The sequence below is a fragment of the Brassica napus genome, chromosome C1, assembly GCF_020379485.1.
Source record: "Brassica napus cultivar Da-Ae chromosome C1, Da-Ae, whole genome shotgun sequence".
Classification (NCBI taxonomy): domain Eukaryota; kingdom Viridiplantae; phylum Streptophyta; class Magnoliopsida; order Brassicales; family Brassicaceae; genus Brassica; species Brassica napus.
This window is the reverse complement of record NC_063444.1, coordinates 33,318,453-33,335,583: the sequence shown is the minus strand read 5'-3', so window position 1 is coordinate 33,335,583 and position 17,131 is coordinate 33,318,453. Positions and strand designations below refer to the sequence as shown.

Genomic DNA, 17,131 nt, shown 5'->3' with positions numbered 1-17,131 from the left:
TTTCGCTTTCGTCATTCTTCTCTGCAGGCTCAGGTATTCCGCTTTCTCTCCCTTCTCTCTATTTTTATTTTCTCTCTCTAGATACGTCATTTGGCGAGTTAGCTTGTCCATTTGGTTCGTCGGTTAAGTCGTCCCCAGACCGTGAATCATGTCTTCGAAGAGTCGCTTGTCACGCAAGGAGAAGGGGAAGGTCGTTGCTACCTTTCCGAGTCCGGCGAGTGGTAGTCCGCTGGATAAGTTCGATTTGATACATCTAGACGCTCTGCGGGATACATAAAATATGAGTTTATCTCAGCGTCTTTTAGTCGCTGATTCCCACAGGCAAACGCGCGAGGAAGCCGCTGGTCGCATCGAAGCCAGTGGTGACAGTGGCACGAGCGGTAGTAGGAACAGAGGGGAGGACCGAAGTGATGCCTCGATAGGTTCTGAGCGGAGTGGTTCTGAAGCATCGAGTCGAGCTCCAAGACCTTCGAGACGAGTTCATCGGAGGGTTTGCTTCGACCAGATAGGTTGCCATCCCACGATATATCATCCCGGCCGGATCTTTGAGGAACTTTCCCCGCTTCCGCCTGACTTGTTGCGTGACCCGCGGGCTCAGTCGTGGGGGAACGTGTTCTGTTCTTGCTCCTCTCATAAGACTGTGAAGGATTTGCAAAGGGAGAATGGTGGCGCCGGCGTTACATACATCATCCCGTCTACCGAGCAACGGCCTTGGTCGCCTCCAGTTGGCTATCAATGTGTGTACGAGTCCTACTTTGGAGATCATACGAAGCTTTGGTTTCCAATCCGGCAGTTGGTGACGTCGTACACGTTTCGTCGGGACATCGCAGTCTCTCAGCTGTTGAACTGGTCGTTGCGTATAGCCGTTATGTTGATGGTTATGGCGGCGGAGATAGATATCTCGATGAGTGTGAGAGTGTTCGAGGAGTTGACTTTCACGAAGGCTGAGCCGAACATGATTTTCTCGGTGAAGATGCATGCGAACTACAACGTCTTGACCGGTCATCAGATTAGGACGCAAGATTGGCAACATTCGTATTTTTATATCAAGTCAGACGAGCATGCTTTCAAAGAACCACTGGGGGACGACTACCGCGTTCTATGGAATAAAGAACTTGGTAGAGATTATCCGTTGGATTTGCTCTCTCTTCGTTGATTCTGACTTTGCCTTCTTTGTTTTACAGTTCCCCATTTGAATACGATCGCATATCCAGAGAAATTCTTTGAAAGCGCGCAGGCGATCGCAACGCATAGCCACCTCCGTTGGCCGGACCTTAGTCGAGAGTGGATACGTCGTCAACAAGCCAGAACTGCCAGAGGTAAGTTTGTCGCGGGGATTTTCCTTAGGGTCAGTTGCGAAGACTTGTTGATGTTAGTATCGAGTTTACGTTTCGGTCTTCCTTTATGCAGTTGATTAGGAATCGAGGCTTCCTTGTGTTCTCGGGCCCCGTAACTTGCGCATGTCCCTTTTTACTCGGAAACAATAGAAGCTCCTAGACAAAGCTAGAGAGATGGATGGAGTTCCGGACCTGAGCGCTTTATTGAAGGGGAAGCTGCAATTGCTTTCGAAGAAGTCAACTTCTGCTAATGTGCCAGAATTGACCAGTTCCGAAGGCGGTGGAGCTTCCTAAGGTGGTGGAGCTTCCGAAGAGAGAGCATCCAGTTTAGTCGACGAGGGCGTTGGGGCAGAGCCTTCTGCTTTGAGTCCCAGAAAGAAGAAGAAGAGCAAGAAACTAAAGAGGAAAGCAACTGATGCGGCTCCTCTCGAAAATGCCGCTTCTCTCGATGAAGCTTCTGAGGGTTTGGAGGCGAGGAAGAAAAAGGGAGGAAGGAAGAGGCCTCGCGAAGGGGCTACTTCCTCTATCGATCAAGACGAGGCGCCAGCAGGAGGACGAGAAGGCGCTGCAGAGGATCTCGTCGAGACAGACCCGGCCGAGGCGGTGCCTGAGGATCGTCCAAAAAAAACGTAGAAGAAGTCTGTTGACGCGGAGCCGCGTCCTTCTGCTGTTGAGGCGACTCTCGTCGATGTTGCCATGAGAGGTAGCGTTTCTCCCAAAACCCCTTCGGAGAAGAAGGGAAAGGTCTCAACGCGAGGGAGTGGTTCTGGGGGTGAGCCTGCTGCGAGCGAGAAGTCTGCTCCTGATTCGCCTGCGAGAAAAGGCTCTCGTTCTGAAGGTTCCCTCGTGAATAGAGGGAGAATCGAGTTCCCCGACCGAGTCCAGTTTTCTTATGACGAGAAAACCCCTTCAATCTTTAATCCCCTTCAGTGCGCAAAACTGACGCGCCAGATTCGCGGTGGGACGAAGGAGCTGCCGCAGATAGAAGACCTTTACTTTAAAGACGGGTATACTGATGCTGCCTTCGCGAGAAAGAGGGTAATGTGCTATTATCTTATCCTTCTGTCGAATACGTAGCTTGAGTCACTCTGATTAGTTCTATCTCATTGTTCTGCAGAGTGACGGGAGCATGAACTTTCTCGTCGAGAAGTACGACAGCACTCTGAAACAGACGATGGTTCAATTTGAAGCCTCGCAGAAGCTTGCTCAGGTGAGGTTGAAAGCGATTGAGAGGGTCAGGACCGAGCACAAGAAACCCAATGACAAGGCTGCTAAAGAGAAAGAAGTTCTTCGAGAAAAATTCGAGGAGCTTGAAGGCAAGCTTAAGTCTGATAGGGCTTCAAAGAAAGAGCTTGCCCGGGAGAAGACTCGCTTGGAGCAAGCTACTGCGGCACACGAGAAGGAGAAGGCCGAGCTCCTTGCAGAGAGGGATGCTGCGGTGGAGAAATTAATCAAGGAGAGGCAACGCTTGAAGGATTCGCGGAGCTTGGAAGTTGCTCGCGAGAGGTAAAGGGTCAAGGCTGCTATGACCGACAAGGCGAATCGTTGCTTTGGTCGTGTGCACGACTACCTTACTCGCCTAGATGCCTTTGGAAAGGCAAAGAATTTATACGGGCAAGCTTCGGTAACGAGGAAATGCCTTGAGATGATAAAGGGCGGTGGGACAGAGATCCCGCAAGAGATGATAGATGTCTTCGTCGAGCAGGAGAAGCTTCATGAGGCTGAGGCTACCAATCTTCATGTGAATCCGCTGTCAGACAGCGATCTTACTCTCTCTCCGCTACCTCTTCCTTCTCGCTTTGTTGAGGAAAGGTTTCGGGCATCGTTTGATCCGTATGGATCGAACGTGGATCTGATCGGGTTGGAGAAGGCTTCTCAGCTCATTACCTCCCGCGAGATCGTCGAGGAGCCATCTGAGGAGTTACCGGTAGACGTCATATCTGCTCCCACGGAACGGGTCGCGGCTACGGAGGAGAAGAGTCCTGAGAAGGAAAACCCTAAGACGGGCGATATTTTAATCCAGGAAGGGGGGACTGAGAACGTAGGTCCTGAAGACCCTGTTCTCGTCTCCGACACTTCTTCCGAAAGGTGAGAGGACGAGGAGGGGGAAAGCGATCAAGGTGAGAAGACGCCATCGCTGAGACCGAACGAGGAGGAGGTAACAAGCGAGGTCGGGAAAGGGAATACTTCGAGCATCCCGTCCGTAGGTGTGGATCTTCTTGTTCCTGCTCAAGTTGAGGGTCCAGCTGTTTCTTCGGCCGAAGAACCCCAGGATCCTCCTGCTCTGAGTGTCTTGACTGGGAACGGAAATGACCAGGATTCCGCTGCTTGACCCTCCATCTGTGTTGTATTATTATTTTTTGTGTTTTCCGTCGGAATGTGTTTGTGGTCCTGGTCGACCCTTTTGTGGTATGTTTAGACACGTTTTTACCTTATCGGCGAGTTGCTATTTAAGCAAACTTTTAGGTTCGCGTGTTGTTGTTTTCTTTCATCTGTTTTTACAGAGTCTAAAAAATCAAAATTTGCCTGAAAGTCTCGTAGCATGTTTGCTTAGAAACGATAGGTCCTTGATCTTTAATTTTTGCAAATAGATAACCAAACAAACCGCTAAGGGACTTTTGCCTGTCCTCGTCGCGTTTCGGTTGAGATAATGTCTAAAGACGCTATTCAATTCCGAAAGACGAGAGACCGAATTTAAGAGGGAAAGGTTCATTTATCCGTTTTTCAAATGACAGTCGAGTTTTGGGTAGCTAATCCTTTACTCGTCAGTCTAAAAAAAGGGTATAGATTTCGCTATTTTTGGTCGGTCAATGCATTTGGGGCATAGGTGAATGACGACCGTTGGATCCTTCAGCCAGATGTCTGATCAGGACATAGCTGAATAGTGGGATATGAGTGTCCGCGTACTGCCTGTTGGCGGTACGGGAATCACTTGATGTGATGACCGTCTTACGACAAGCGGGGTTCATCGATCACTCGTTAGTCGATTGAGACTGAAACAAAGTTTGGATTTTGGTGTTGTTACAGCTGGACCGGTTAAGGCTGCCTACGTACCCCGGTTGAGGATCAAGCCATTCGTAGTTTGTTTTACCCGAGTAAAAGTGGCCGTTTGAATCACATTTTCTCGGTTAAGTGGAAGTGACCGCGGAGGTGCATCTACTCGGTTTTTTTTTTTTTTTTTTGAGATTCGACCGTTCTACGAGTAGAAACGTCGCAAGTGCATTGAGTTCCATGCTCGAGGCACTTCTTCTCCGCGCGATGTTTCAAGCCGGTAGACGCCTGGTTTGACGACTTTGACGATTTTGTAGGGTCCTTCCCACCTTACCCCGAGTTTGCCGGCGTTGAGTTCCTTAGTGTTCTTGAACACTTTGCGCATGACGAGGTCACCGAGTTCGAGGGGTCTGGCCCGGACCTTTTTGTTGTAGTAGCTCTCTATTTGATGCTGATAGTTTTGGATTCAGAGCAGAGCTTGGTCCCTTTGCTCTTCGATTTCGTCGAGGGCGTCGAGCAGCATCTCCTTATTGAGTTCTATGTACTGGGGCATCTTCGAACGTCGGAGGCTTGTAACGTTGACCTCTGCGGGGGCCATAGCCTCGACACCGTATGCAAGGTAGAAAGGTGTTGATTTAGTCGAACCTCTTGGTGTCGTGCGGTGACTCCACAGGACTCCGTCGAGTTCATCGGCCCAATGTCCTTTTCTGGAGGATTCCGCTTGGCCATTTCCTTGCGGGTAGCGAGGGGTAGAAGGGCTTAATCGGATGTCCCATTTGCTGCAGAATTCTTTGAAGTTGCCTGACATGAACAGCGATCCGTTATCAGTAACAATTTCATAAGGTAGACAGTGGCGGCAGATAATGTTCTTCCATACGAAGCCGCAGACTTCTTTGTCCGTGACTTGAGCGAAGGCTTCAGCCTCGATCCACTTCGTTAAGTAGTCAGTGAGGACTAGAACAAAACGTCGTTGTCGGGAACTGGTAAGCGGTCCAATGATGTCCATTGCCCATCGCATGAATGGATATGGTGTTGTTGTCGTGCGTAACATTTCAGTCGGGCAGTGGATACTTGGTGTGTGGCGTTGGCATTTGTCGCACTGTCTAGCGTAGGACTCGCAGTCTGCGTTCATCTTCGGCCAGAAGAAGCCTAGGCCTCTCACTTTGATTGCCAAGGCTCGTCCTCCTGAATGGTTGCCTCCGGCGCCCTCGTGTGTTTCGACCATAACTATTACAGTTTCGTCGCCATGAATGCACTTGAGGAGTACTTTACTCGCGGTCCATCGATGGAGTTCATCATCTGAGACGACGTAATGGGCACTGCGTGTTTTTAGTCGGCGTGCAGCCCATTTCTCAGCTGAGAGTTCTCCCCTGCTAAGATAGTCGATGAACTCCGTCCTCCAGTCGGGGTCGAACCCTTTGATGTCTGGCGTTGTGGTCTCGTGACTAGTCCCACGGTCGGTGATCGGGGCCACGGTGACCATTTGGTCGGTCGAGGTATCAATACTTGGCTTCTCAATTCGGTGTATTGGGATGGTTCGTTTAACCTGATCTTGAAGCTTGCTGCCAAGGGCTGCGAGGGCGTCGGCGCATACGTTCTCTCCTCTGGGGACTTTGATGGGTTCGAAGAATTCAAACTCTGCTACTAACCCTTGGACTATCTTGAGGTAAGCATCGATTCGGTCGTTGCGGGGGTCGTAGTCGCCACTGAACTGACTGGCGACCAGCTGTGAGTCGCAGTAGGCGCTCAGACGTTTGGCCTTGACAGCTTTGGCTAAGCGGAGTCCGGCGATCAAAGATTCATATTCTGCCTCATTGTTCGACGCTGGGAAGCCGAAGCTAAAAGACTGTCTGATCAATTCTCCGGTTGGGGACTGTAACTGGACCCCGGCCCCTGCGCCCTTGTTGGTTGAAGATCCGTCAACATGAAGGGTCCAGTTTTGGTTCGGGAGTGCGAGGTCTTGCTCCAGTTCCGGAGCCAGCTCAACTAAGAAATCCGCAAGGACCTTGGACTTTGCTGCCGTTTAGTTCTTGTAAGTGATATCAAGCTCACCGAGTTCGATAGCCCACTTCGTTAGTCTTCCGGACCTATTGGTGTTTGGGAGTATTGTTCGGAGGGGCTGGTCGGTCAGTACCTCCACCGAATGTGACTGAAAATACGGGCGGAGCTTTCTTGCCGCTTCGACTACGGCCAGTGTCATCTTCTCCAGAGTTGGGTATCGCGTTTCTGGGCCTGTCATACGCCTGCTTGTGTAGAAGATTGGTTTTTTTCTTGTCGGTAGATCGAGAGATGAACCGATTAAGTGCAGCAATCCGACTTGTGAGCCGTTGGACTTCTCTACTATTTTTTGGACTTGGGAGGTTCAAGACCGCTGAGATCTGCTTCGGGTTGGCTTTGATTCCTCGTTGTGTTACGATGTAACCGAGGAATTCACCTGAGGAAACTCCGAAGGTGCACTTCGCCGGATTAAATTTCATGCCGTACTTGTTGAGAGTTTCGAAGCAATCTCGTAGATGGAGGAGGTGATCGGCGTGTAGCGACTTATCAAGCATGTCATCAATGTATACTTCCATGGTGTCGCCCAGCTTATCTGCGAACATTCTGTTCACGAGTCGTTGGTAAGTTGCCCATGCGTTCTTTAAGCCGAACGGTATGACCTTATAGCAGTAGATTCTCCTATATGTGATAAAGGCCGTTTTCTCGCGATCATCAGGGTGCATCATGATCTGATTGTATCCGGAGAAAGCATCCATAAACGTGAGCATCTCATTTCCGGCGGTGGATTCAACTAGATGGTCAATATTGGGAAGAGGGTAGCTGTCCTTTGGGCAGGCTTTATTTAGGTCGGTGAAGTCGACGCAGACGCGCCACTTACCATTCCTCTTCTTGACCACCACTGGGTTTGCTAACCACTCAAGGTAACGTACCTCAGCGATTGAGCCGGCACCGAGTAGCCGTTCGACCTCTTCGTTCACAGCTTTAGACCTGTCAGGACCAAGCTTTCGTCTCTTTTGTCGAATGGGCTTGAAGGTTGGGTTGACATTAAGCTCGTGCGATGTTATCGCTGGATCAATTCCTTTCATGTCCGCCATTGACCATGCGAATGTAGATACATTCTCCTTGAGGAAGCCGAGGATCGACCGCTGCATATCCTCAGATAGATATGCACCGATTCGTGCAGTTCGGTTTGGGTCCGTGTCGTCGATGGGCAACTCAAGAACTTCGTCTTTCTGGGGGCAAACTTTGAAGATCGGGGGAGAGACAGAGTTAACAGGTAGAGAAGAATGTGGGAGCTTAACAGTGGCGATCAATAGGTCTCGAGCGGCCTTCTGACCTCCTCGCAACGTTTTAATTGCGCCGTCCGTAGCGGGAAACTTGATGCATTGGTGGTAAGTGGATGGGATTGCTTGCATTGAGTGTATCCACGGGGTTCCAAGTATCGCATGATATGGCGCCTTCGTGCTTACAACAACGAACTTGACTGTTCGAGTAACACCGCATGCGCGTACTGGAAGACGGATCGTCCCCAGTATTGTTTCGGAAGATCCATTGAAGCCGGTTAATGTTCTGGATGATGCCTTAATGTCGTCGAGGTCCACTCCCATCTTTTGCAGTGTTCCTGGGAAGATGAGATCAATGGAGCTTCCCGTATCGATAAGTACTTTCGTGACGTCATACTCTCTAATTCCGAGAACGACAAGAAGAGGATCGTTGTGGAGGATGTGAATCCCAGCGGTGTCATCAGGCGAGAAGGTTATCGGAGGATGATTTGGTGGTCTAGTGGGCCACCTTTGCGAAGTCGCAACCTGCCGGCGGTAATCCTTGACGGAGCGAATAAAATTCCAACAGGGAGGAGAACCGCCTATGATGACGATTAGTCGCTGTTTTGTTTTTACTCGCTTGGAGTTTAAAAGGGCGCGTAGGTCAGCTGATGCGTTGTCGTCGTTTTGCGACAGCGTAGGGTTGGCTGGCGTCTTAGTTTGTTCCAACCCTCTACGGAGATCTGTGGGCTTCGAGCTGTTGAGGAGAACGCGAAGATCGCACACGCTGGCGTTGAGTTTGTCTCGAAGATCACCGCTGAGACGTGTCGGATGCCCTTTGGGATTAGGACACCGGTCGATGTATGCTGGAACTTCCTTGCGTTCAGCGTTAGCCGGAGATCAGTATTTCCGGAGCTGTTGTCATCCTTGGACTCAAGCTTTCGTTTGAGAACATCTCTCAGATCTATGGGTATAGGCGCGTCGTCGTTCTCGTCATCTGACGATAAGGTTTGTTGAGAAGGTATAACCTCTATGCGCCTGCGGTTAGCCGGCAGTTCTTCGTCAGCAGAGTAGTCGTCTTCACCGTCGTCCTTTGGGATTTTTTCTTCATTTCGCTGCTGCGTTTCGTTTTTTCGGCCTTTGCCGGTAGCTTTGCGCTGGGCTCTTCTTTCTTTATTCTTGCTCCAGGGTTTAGCTTTTAGGGGCTCGAATTTGAAGTCGCCGCTGGCGAGAGACGAGAGATAGTGCGCATAGAGTGATTTACACTCCGTCGTATCATGCCCTTTGACGTCGTAATATTTGCAATGTTTGGAGAGATCGACGGTTCTAGAAGGGCATGCCGTCGGACCTGCTGCCACTGCGGGTTGAGTCGCCCAGACAGTATCAGTTGGTTCGCCAGATGAGTCGAGCTCTCTTACCCATTTGTTCCACCCTTCTCCTCGGACTACCATGGTCGAAATCGGTACATTGTTCTCGTTGACGATGTACATGTAACCGTCTTCTCGTTGACGATGTACATGTAACCGTCTTTACGGCTGTTCTTCTCGCGAGGAGCATGCTGCCGCGGTTCTGCTCGCGTGTCGGCATTTTTAGTCGCTGGCGTTTTTGCCGCGTTCATCTTGCTGATGATCGCATTTGTATCTTCTTCCATTCGGATGAAGTTGTGAGAACGAGCGATAGCGTCTTGGAGCGAGGTGGTTGGATTTTGGTATAGATCTTCTCGGAACTTTGAGCGGAACCACAATGTGTTTCTCAGGGCATCGATAGCGATGTCGTCGGAGATTGCAATCCTCGAGACTACTGCTTTGAACTTCTCCATGTAGTCGCGGAGGCTCTGATCTGGGGTTTGGTTGAGGTTCCACAGGCTACAAGCGGTAGCACTGCGCTTTGTGAACATAATGTGCGTCTTGAGGAAAGCCGCTGATAAGTCTCGGAAGCTTCCAAATGAGTTCTCCTCTAGTTGGGAGAACCAGGTCAGGGCTTGCTCGTGGAGAGTCTCGACGAACAGTTGACAGTAGCCTGCGTACCTTTCTTCATCGGAGAGTCGAGCCCGTGCCATCGCGATATTGAAAGTCGTCATGTGTTCCACCGGGTCTCCGCCGGGCTTGTACTCTGGTAGGCGCAGCTTCTCTATCTTCCTGAGTTGCACATTGGTTAGTGCGCTAGTAAAAGGGGTTCGCGAGGTCACGGCGAGTACACTCTCGATTTGTGGAGCCGCGCTGGTAGCTTGATGGATCTTCGAGCTCATTTGCTGAAAGCTGAGTTTGAGCTCGGTGATATCGCGTATGGTTGCGAGGTCTGGTCCTATCTGTTGAGCATCGACGGGAAGGGTTTCGTTAGGTTCCGAGTCATCTGAGATGTGGTCACCACCCGTCGCCGGAGGGTTTGTGTTGAATAGGCGACGGCGTATCATCTGTGGACGGCTCGTTTGGCCGTCTTGAGCGGTGAGTGCTGCGACGAAAGCAGCTAGCTGGTCGTTGGTCGTCTTTTGAACTTCGTCTTGTCGAGCGAATCGAGCCATGACGGAGCTCATAAAGTCTGCGGGGATTGGTGGAGCGGCTTCAAGCGTAGGGGTTGGTTCTCCGCCTAGAGCGTCGAAGGTGGTGTCATCTTGAGCCATGTAGACCTAGAACGTTACTTTAATCAGCCCCACGGTGGGCGCCAATTGTTTATACGGGATTCAGTCGACTAGGTTGAAAGAACTCGAAAATGGGATGACTAAAGACGTTTTATTAGTTCTGATCAAAAGGGGGTACAAGAGTGACAGGAGATCAAGGAAACAAGCCGGAGCTCGAAGAGCAAACCGGAAAAGGTACAGAACGATTAGGAGTAAAGAGAGACTAAAACCCTAGATCTAGCCGCTCAGTGTGTGTGTAAAAGTGTTGATCCCTCTCTTGTTGTTGCCTCCTCTCCCTTTATAGGCTTTCCGCCCTTGTGTGCCCTAAATCCGGTTCCCTTTTGGGCATTAACTTCAGAAGGCCGAGTATACGGGCCTTGGTGGAGTTTCTCCGAGTCGGGTGATTTTGGTCGGCTCGGTCGTCGGCTAAAAGTACTCTAGGACCGAGATGACAACCTTACTCGCCGAGCCGAGTAAGTTTACAGCTTGTTGGGCTAGACCTTGTTATTCGATGGGGATGAGCCTTGTGGAGGGATGTAATCCATCTCCTACATTTCTCTCTCTAATGTTAATAATTTACGAAGTTAATTTTGTGCCTTAGGCATTGATTGGTAGAGCATTAGCATTATCATTATGCTCTACATTATCCAATCAACAATTGTCAACAATTGTTAGAAAAACATTTAGAGAAGCATTTACTAAATGTTAATGCTCTCTGGCCAATGCTCTCTGGCCAATGCTCTCGTATGAAGTTTTTAGAAGAGCATTTGCATTTATAATTTATAAAATTAAGAAAAACATATAATTAATTCATTTATTTTATTTAATAATATCATAAAATTATTTTTATATCCAGAAAATAAAATTTTGATTTCTAAAATTAATTTACAATAAAAATATTTTTTTAAAAAAATAGTATTTCACATATAAAATATAATTTAATTTATGTAATTTAATTTATTTTAAATGTGAAATATTATTTTTAAAAATAGATATTTTAATTATAAAATTTATTTTAAAATAATATTTTTGATATAGACATAATTTTTAAATTATTAAATAAAATAAATTAATTTTATATCTTTTTAATTTTATATGTTAATATATATATTAGAAATATTTTCATTAAAAATAAATATATTATATATTATTTACTAATTTTTATAATAATTTTAAATAGCATATTCATACTTCTCTACCAATCATACTATTAACCAGTTTAGCAAAAGCATATAGCTCCTGCAGGATACTGCTTCATACTGCTACTGGTAACGATAATGCTATACCAATCGGCCTTAGAGAATAAAGAGTCGCTTATAAATATTGAAAGAACTGAATTCTTGAATAGAGTCGAATGATTGGTTACTACTCTCGAATCCACCACAACAGTTTCATCAAACTCTGGCCCAATTGAAAAGCTACTAATCTTACCACACAAACCCATGATAGGCCTAGTAATTACACAACCAAAACAATATCACCGCCGGTTATATATATTCCCTGATTAGTACACAACCACCCACTCCTCCACAAATCAGCCCCCTTTCCCACGTCTCAACTTTGAGATCCTTCTGTGAGATTGACATCCCTAACGACTCTCTTGCACAATGAATACAATATTACAGATAGTAACTCTCCCACCCCTAGAACAACAATTATATAGAAGAGTGTAGTGTAACTTCCAATAACAGCTCTAACAATCGTCTTTTACATGAATAGCATTCCAGCATAGGATATGTTTTTAAGGAAATTATCAACAAATAAAACTAAAAAATTATTCATTTAAACTATATTCATTGAGAATTTATGCAATCTTGTTAATTTAGAACTATATTCATTGAGAATTTATGCAATCAGGGCCAAACTAAAAAGATACTCCCCCCGTTTCAATTTATTTGTCGTTTTAGACTTATACACACGGATTAAAAAACGTTTAATTTTGTACATGTTCAAAATAAAAACATCATTATTCATACACCTGACCATATTTCAACCAATGAAAAAATAAACAGAAGAAATCTTATTAATAAATGTTGCATTGAAATTTAAAACGATACTTATTTTGAAACGGAGAGAGTAATGAAATTAAAGGAAATGAACCACAACTCGAACTGCTCAACTTCGAAAGTTATACTTCTCGGCTTTTTGTACACTTTTTGAAATTTGAGGGCCAACATATTTTTTTTTTAAAAATATAAGGCCGAAAGCCTAAGTTTTTTTTTGTTTCTGTTCAAGACGGCCTCTCTATGAAATACATATTCGAACATAAAATTGATTAAAAAATTACCTGTCATAAGGTATTGAAATATTTAGGGGATGTATTCAACCGAGAGTTTCAGGTGATTTGTATTAAAATGACAAATCCACTGTTATTGAAACATGAATTTTAAAAACTCATTTAAAATCCACTGTTATTGAATTTGACATTTCTTATAGTACTCTGAAATCCACTGTTATTGAAAATATTTTAAGTTGTGGAGTTTTAGGGGGATGTATTCAATTTAACATTTGATGTGATTTGATTTTTAATGGGGTTTTAGATGATTTCAATAAATTGCAGAGATTTAAGTGATTTTTGTTAAACTACTCTAGAATACCACCTAAAACTATGAGATTTGAGTTTTAATTTTTTTAACTAAGAAATCCTATCCAAACACCCTAAAATCACCTGAAAAAGCCGATTGGTCGGATGATTTTGAAATCCTTTTGAAGTTGTCTTTTGCCTGTTTTGATATAGAGACCTCAAGACTTGCACTTGCCTTGTCTAGCTCGCAAGTAAAATCCTTGCATAACTTTTTAACCAGTCACCATTCAACAAGCCTTTATTAGCCCTTGTCTTGATCTGCAAAACTTCCATCATATTACATTTCAACCATGACTATTCTTCTTTTGATAAAGCTAATAGTCTATGTATTGGCGTGGATATACTATATTAGAGATAATGATCGAGAGTTTGTGATAAGTCTTAGAGATATAGTTAGACACTCCTATTGTTAAGGAAGTTGTCGTTGATGATAAGGCTAAATAGCCGACTCTCTTATTGTATAAACAGGTTGGCATTGCCGTTCTAATAAGACAAGTACTTTCGATATCTAAATCTACATGGTATCAGAGCAGAGATCCTTAAAACTCTGACTCAAAATAAATTTCTCGTGTATTCCGTGAGAAACACGTTATGGCAGATTCGCAAGTTGTAAAGAACGATGAGCGTGTCTCACCTTATACGTTATACGGCTCCGATAATCCTGGCGCCGCGATTACTTCCGTTTTGTTGAATGGAGAAAATTACAATGAATGGTCTTCAGAGATGTTGAACGCTCTCCAGGCCAAAAGAAAATTAGGTTTCATCACCGGAACCTTGACAAAACCAGACGCAGGAAGCGTCGATTTGGAGAACTGGTTGACAGTTAACTCTATGATTGTGGGGTGGATCCGTACCTCCATAGAGTCAAAGGTGCGATCGACTGTTACTTACATCACCGACGCACATCAGCTTTGGGAAGATCTCAAGCAACGTTTCTCTGTTGGGAACACTGTACGTGTTCATCAGTTAAAGGCAAAACTCGCCTCGTGTCGGCAAGAAGGACAGTCTGTGCTGGACTACTTTGGTAAATTATCTGCACTTTGGGAGGAATTACAGGTCTATCAACCAGTTCACGTGTGCTCCTGTGGAGCGGCTACAGCGATGGCCAAATAAAGAGATCAGGAAAGGATTCATCAGTTCGTGATGGGGCTAGATGACTCACGTTTTGGTAGCATGTGCACAAACATAATTGGTCTTGATCCTCTTCCATCTCTTGGTGAGATTTACAACAAGATTATCCGAGAAGAGCAGAGACTTGCAGCAACACGAGTTCGTGATCAGCAGCAAGAAGCAGTTGGTTTTGTGGCTCGACAAAACACCTCAACAACTTCAAACGATGCGTCAAGCAAACCAGAAAATACCATTCTGAGATCTCGGATGTTGTGTTCTCATTGCGGCAGAACAGGACACGAGAAACGGGATTGGTGGCAGTTAGTGGGCTACCCGGAATGGTACACTGAGCGCAATGCTGGACGAGGACAAAGTAGCGGTTCCAGAGGCAGAGGAGGCCGAGAATCTGGCGGTCGTGGTCGTGGACAAGTAAGCAACGCTCACGCAACCAGCTCCAACACCTCTTCGTTTGCGGAATTCACACCTGATCAGCTTAGAGCACTCAGTCAGATCCTTCAGACAAAGGCGAATGCTGCGAGTACTCCTGCTCCTGCGTCTGATAAGCTCTCTGGTAAGAAACATTTTGGTGAAGTGATTCTCGACACAGGTGCGTCGCACCACATGACTGGAGATCAGTCACTTTTGACTGAAGACGAGATCATATCACCCTGTTCTGTAGCGTTTGCAGATGGCAACAGAACACTTGCTGTTCGGATGGGTTCTTTACAATTATCTGAGAAGCTTGTTTTACATCAAGTCTTATACGTACCTGATTTGAAATGCACTCTTATCTCAGTTGTAAAACTTCTAAAGCAAACAAATTCCTTGGCATTGTTTACTGACTCTATTTGTGTAATACAGGACCGTTTTTCGAGGATTTTGATTGGAGCCGGTAAAGAGCGTGACGGTGTGTATTACTTGACGGAGGTTGTTTCAGCAAAGAGTCATCGAGCTTCTCTCAGTTCAGATCAAGTTCTGTGGCATCGGCGATTGGGAAATCCTTCTTTTACTGTGCTTTCGGATTTGTTTTTTATTTCTTCTAAATCAGCTGGCTCCAGTCATTGTGACACTTGTTTTAGAGCCAAGCAAACTCGTGAGATTTTTTATGACAGTATGAATAAAACAACAGATTGTTTTTCTCTCATTCATGTTGACGTCTGGGGTCCGTACAGAATCCCTTCATCATGTGGTCCTGTTTATTTTTTTGACAATTGTGGACGATTTCTCACGAGCAGTCTGGACGTTCCTTCTTTTAGAAAAATCAGAAGTCCAAACCACTCTTAAAAGGTTCATACAATACGCAGACAAACAGTTCAATAAGCCAGTGCGTATGGTCCGCAGTGACAATGGGACTGAGTTCATGGTTCTATCTTCTTACTTCAAAGATAACGGCATAGTTCATCAGACTTCTTGCGTTGGAACACCACAGCAAAATGGACGCGTCGAGAGGAAACATAGACACATCCTAAATATTGCTCAGTCTCTTATGTTCCAAGCAAGTCTTCCCATTAAGTTCTGGGGTGAGGCGGTGCTAACAGCGGCTCATGTGATAAATCGAACACCCACTGCTATTCATCATGGGCGTTCTCCGTATGAAGTACTTCATGGTGTGAAACCAGACTATAACACCTTGCGAGTGTTTGGCTCTGCTTGTTACACGCATAGGATGGCTCGAGACAAAGATAAATTTGGTCAACGTAGTCGCCTCTGTGTGTTTGTGGGGTATCAGTTTGGAAAGAAAGGTTGGAAGGTTTATGATATCGATCGTGATGAGTTCATTATCTCTCGAGACGTCATCTTTCGAGAGGACATTTTTCCTTACGCTGAGCCTAAGATGACTCCATCTCTACGACCAAATCCAGTTCCCACTGATGATGATTGGGTACTGGTGCCATCTGACGACAGGGGGAGTAGCAGTGTTATCTCTCCAGTCACTCCGCCAGAAGCAACTGTGTCTCCTATTGTCCCTGCAACAGAATCGACTGAGTCTGCACAAGTAACACCCTCTGAAACAGTACAGTCTAATGATACAAGTGAACCTCCTACGACTACCATTCCACCATCAGTACCAGTTCAGTCAAAACAACCTCCTGCTACGACTACTTTACCAGCAGAACAAGTCGCACCAGAACCTCTTGGTAGAGGCTTGCGTGAAAAGACTAAGACTGTTGCTTTACAAGATTATCATCTCTACAAAGTCAACGTCGTACCAGATGGTAATACACACTTCACGCCTCTGCCGACTACAACTTCCTCTGACGGTTCAGGTACTTCTCTTTACCCCTTGTCCGATTACATTATTGATGATCAGTTTTCTCCTGGACATCGTGCTTTCTTGGTCTCCATTACCAGTGAAACAGAGCCGAAAAATTTTAAAGAAGCAATGCAGTTGAAAGTTTGGAGAGACTCGGTGGGCAAAGAGATTGTTGCGTTGGAAGATAATCATACTTGGGATATTACTGACTTGCCACATGGAAAAGAAGCCATCAGATGTCTTTGGGTGTTTAAAATCAAGTTTAATGCAGACGGGACAATCGAACGACATAAGTCACGTCTTGTGGTCAATGGTAAGAGTCAAGTGGAAGGAGAAGATTACAAGAAAACTTTTGCTCCAGTGGTCAAAATGACTACGGTTCGATCCTTGTTGCGTTTGGTAGCGGCTAATCAGTGGGAGGTGTATCAAATGGATGTTAGTAACGCTTTTCTCCATGGTGATCTCGATGAGGAAGTTTACATGAAGTTACCACCAGGTTTTCGACACACTCATCCCAACAAAGTTTGTAAGCTTCGCAAATCACTCTATGGATTGAAACAGGCTCCAAGATGTTGGTTCAAGAAGCTTTCAGATGCCTTACTAAAGTTCGGTTTCGTTCAGTCTTGGGAGGATCATTCCTTGTTCTCACTTTCCCGCAAAGGCATCGAGCTTCGAGTTCTTGTGTACGTTGATGACTTGGTGATTTGTCGAAACGATGCTCATATGCTTCGGCGTTTTAAGGAGTATTTATGCAGGTGTTTTGCGATGAAAGACTTGGGGAAACTTAAATACTTCCTTGGCATTGAAATAAGCCGAGGGCTAGAGGGAATTTTTATTTCGCAAAGAAAGTACAGTCTTGATATCGTTACTGATACGGGCAACCTTGGCTCCAAACCTGCATTAACGTCTCTTGAGCAGAATCATAAGTTGGCTGAGTCAAAAGGACCACTACTGGCCGATCCAAAGAAGTATCGTAGG

The 17,131-nt window shown here is 45.9% G+C and overlaps 1 protein-coding gene across 1 annotated transcript; it reads left to right on the top strand.

The window, feature by feature from the left end:
- The first annotated feature begins 280 nt into the window (after window positions 1-280).
- On the top strand, window positions 281-1,970 carry LOC106384465. Its single transcript, XM_013824425.1, has 3 exons — window positions 281-1,118; window positions 1,185-1,319; window positions 1,633-1,970. The coding sequence occupies exons 1-3, from the start codon at window positions 281-283 to the stop codon at window positions 1,968-1,970; spliced, it is 1,311 nt and encodes a 436-aa protein (XP_013679879.1).
- Window positions 1,971-17,131: the final 15,161 nt, after the last annotated feature.

What these genes read in the sequence shown, in the direction of transcription:
- LOC106384465 (XM_013824425.1), top strand. Translation starts at nt 281, where the DNA reads ATGAGTTTATCTCAGCGTCTTTTAGTCGCTGATTCCCACAGGCAAACG. An exon ending in TCTATGGAATAAAGAACTTG is followed by an intron (nt 1,119 to 1,184) that starts GTAGAGATTATC and finishes TTTGTTTTACAG; the next exon opens with TTCCCCATTTGAATACGATC. An exon ending in ACAAGCCAGAACTGCCAGAG is followed by an intron (nt 1,320 to 1,632) that starts GTAAGTTTGTCG and finishes GAGCTTCCTAAG; the next exon opens with GTGGTGGAGCTTCCGAAGAG.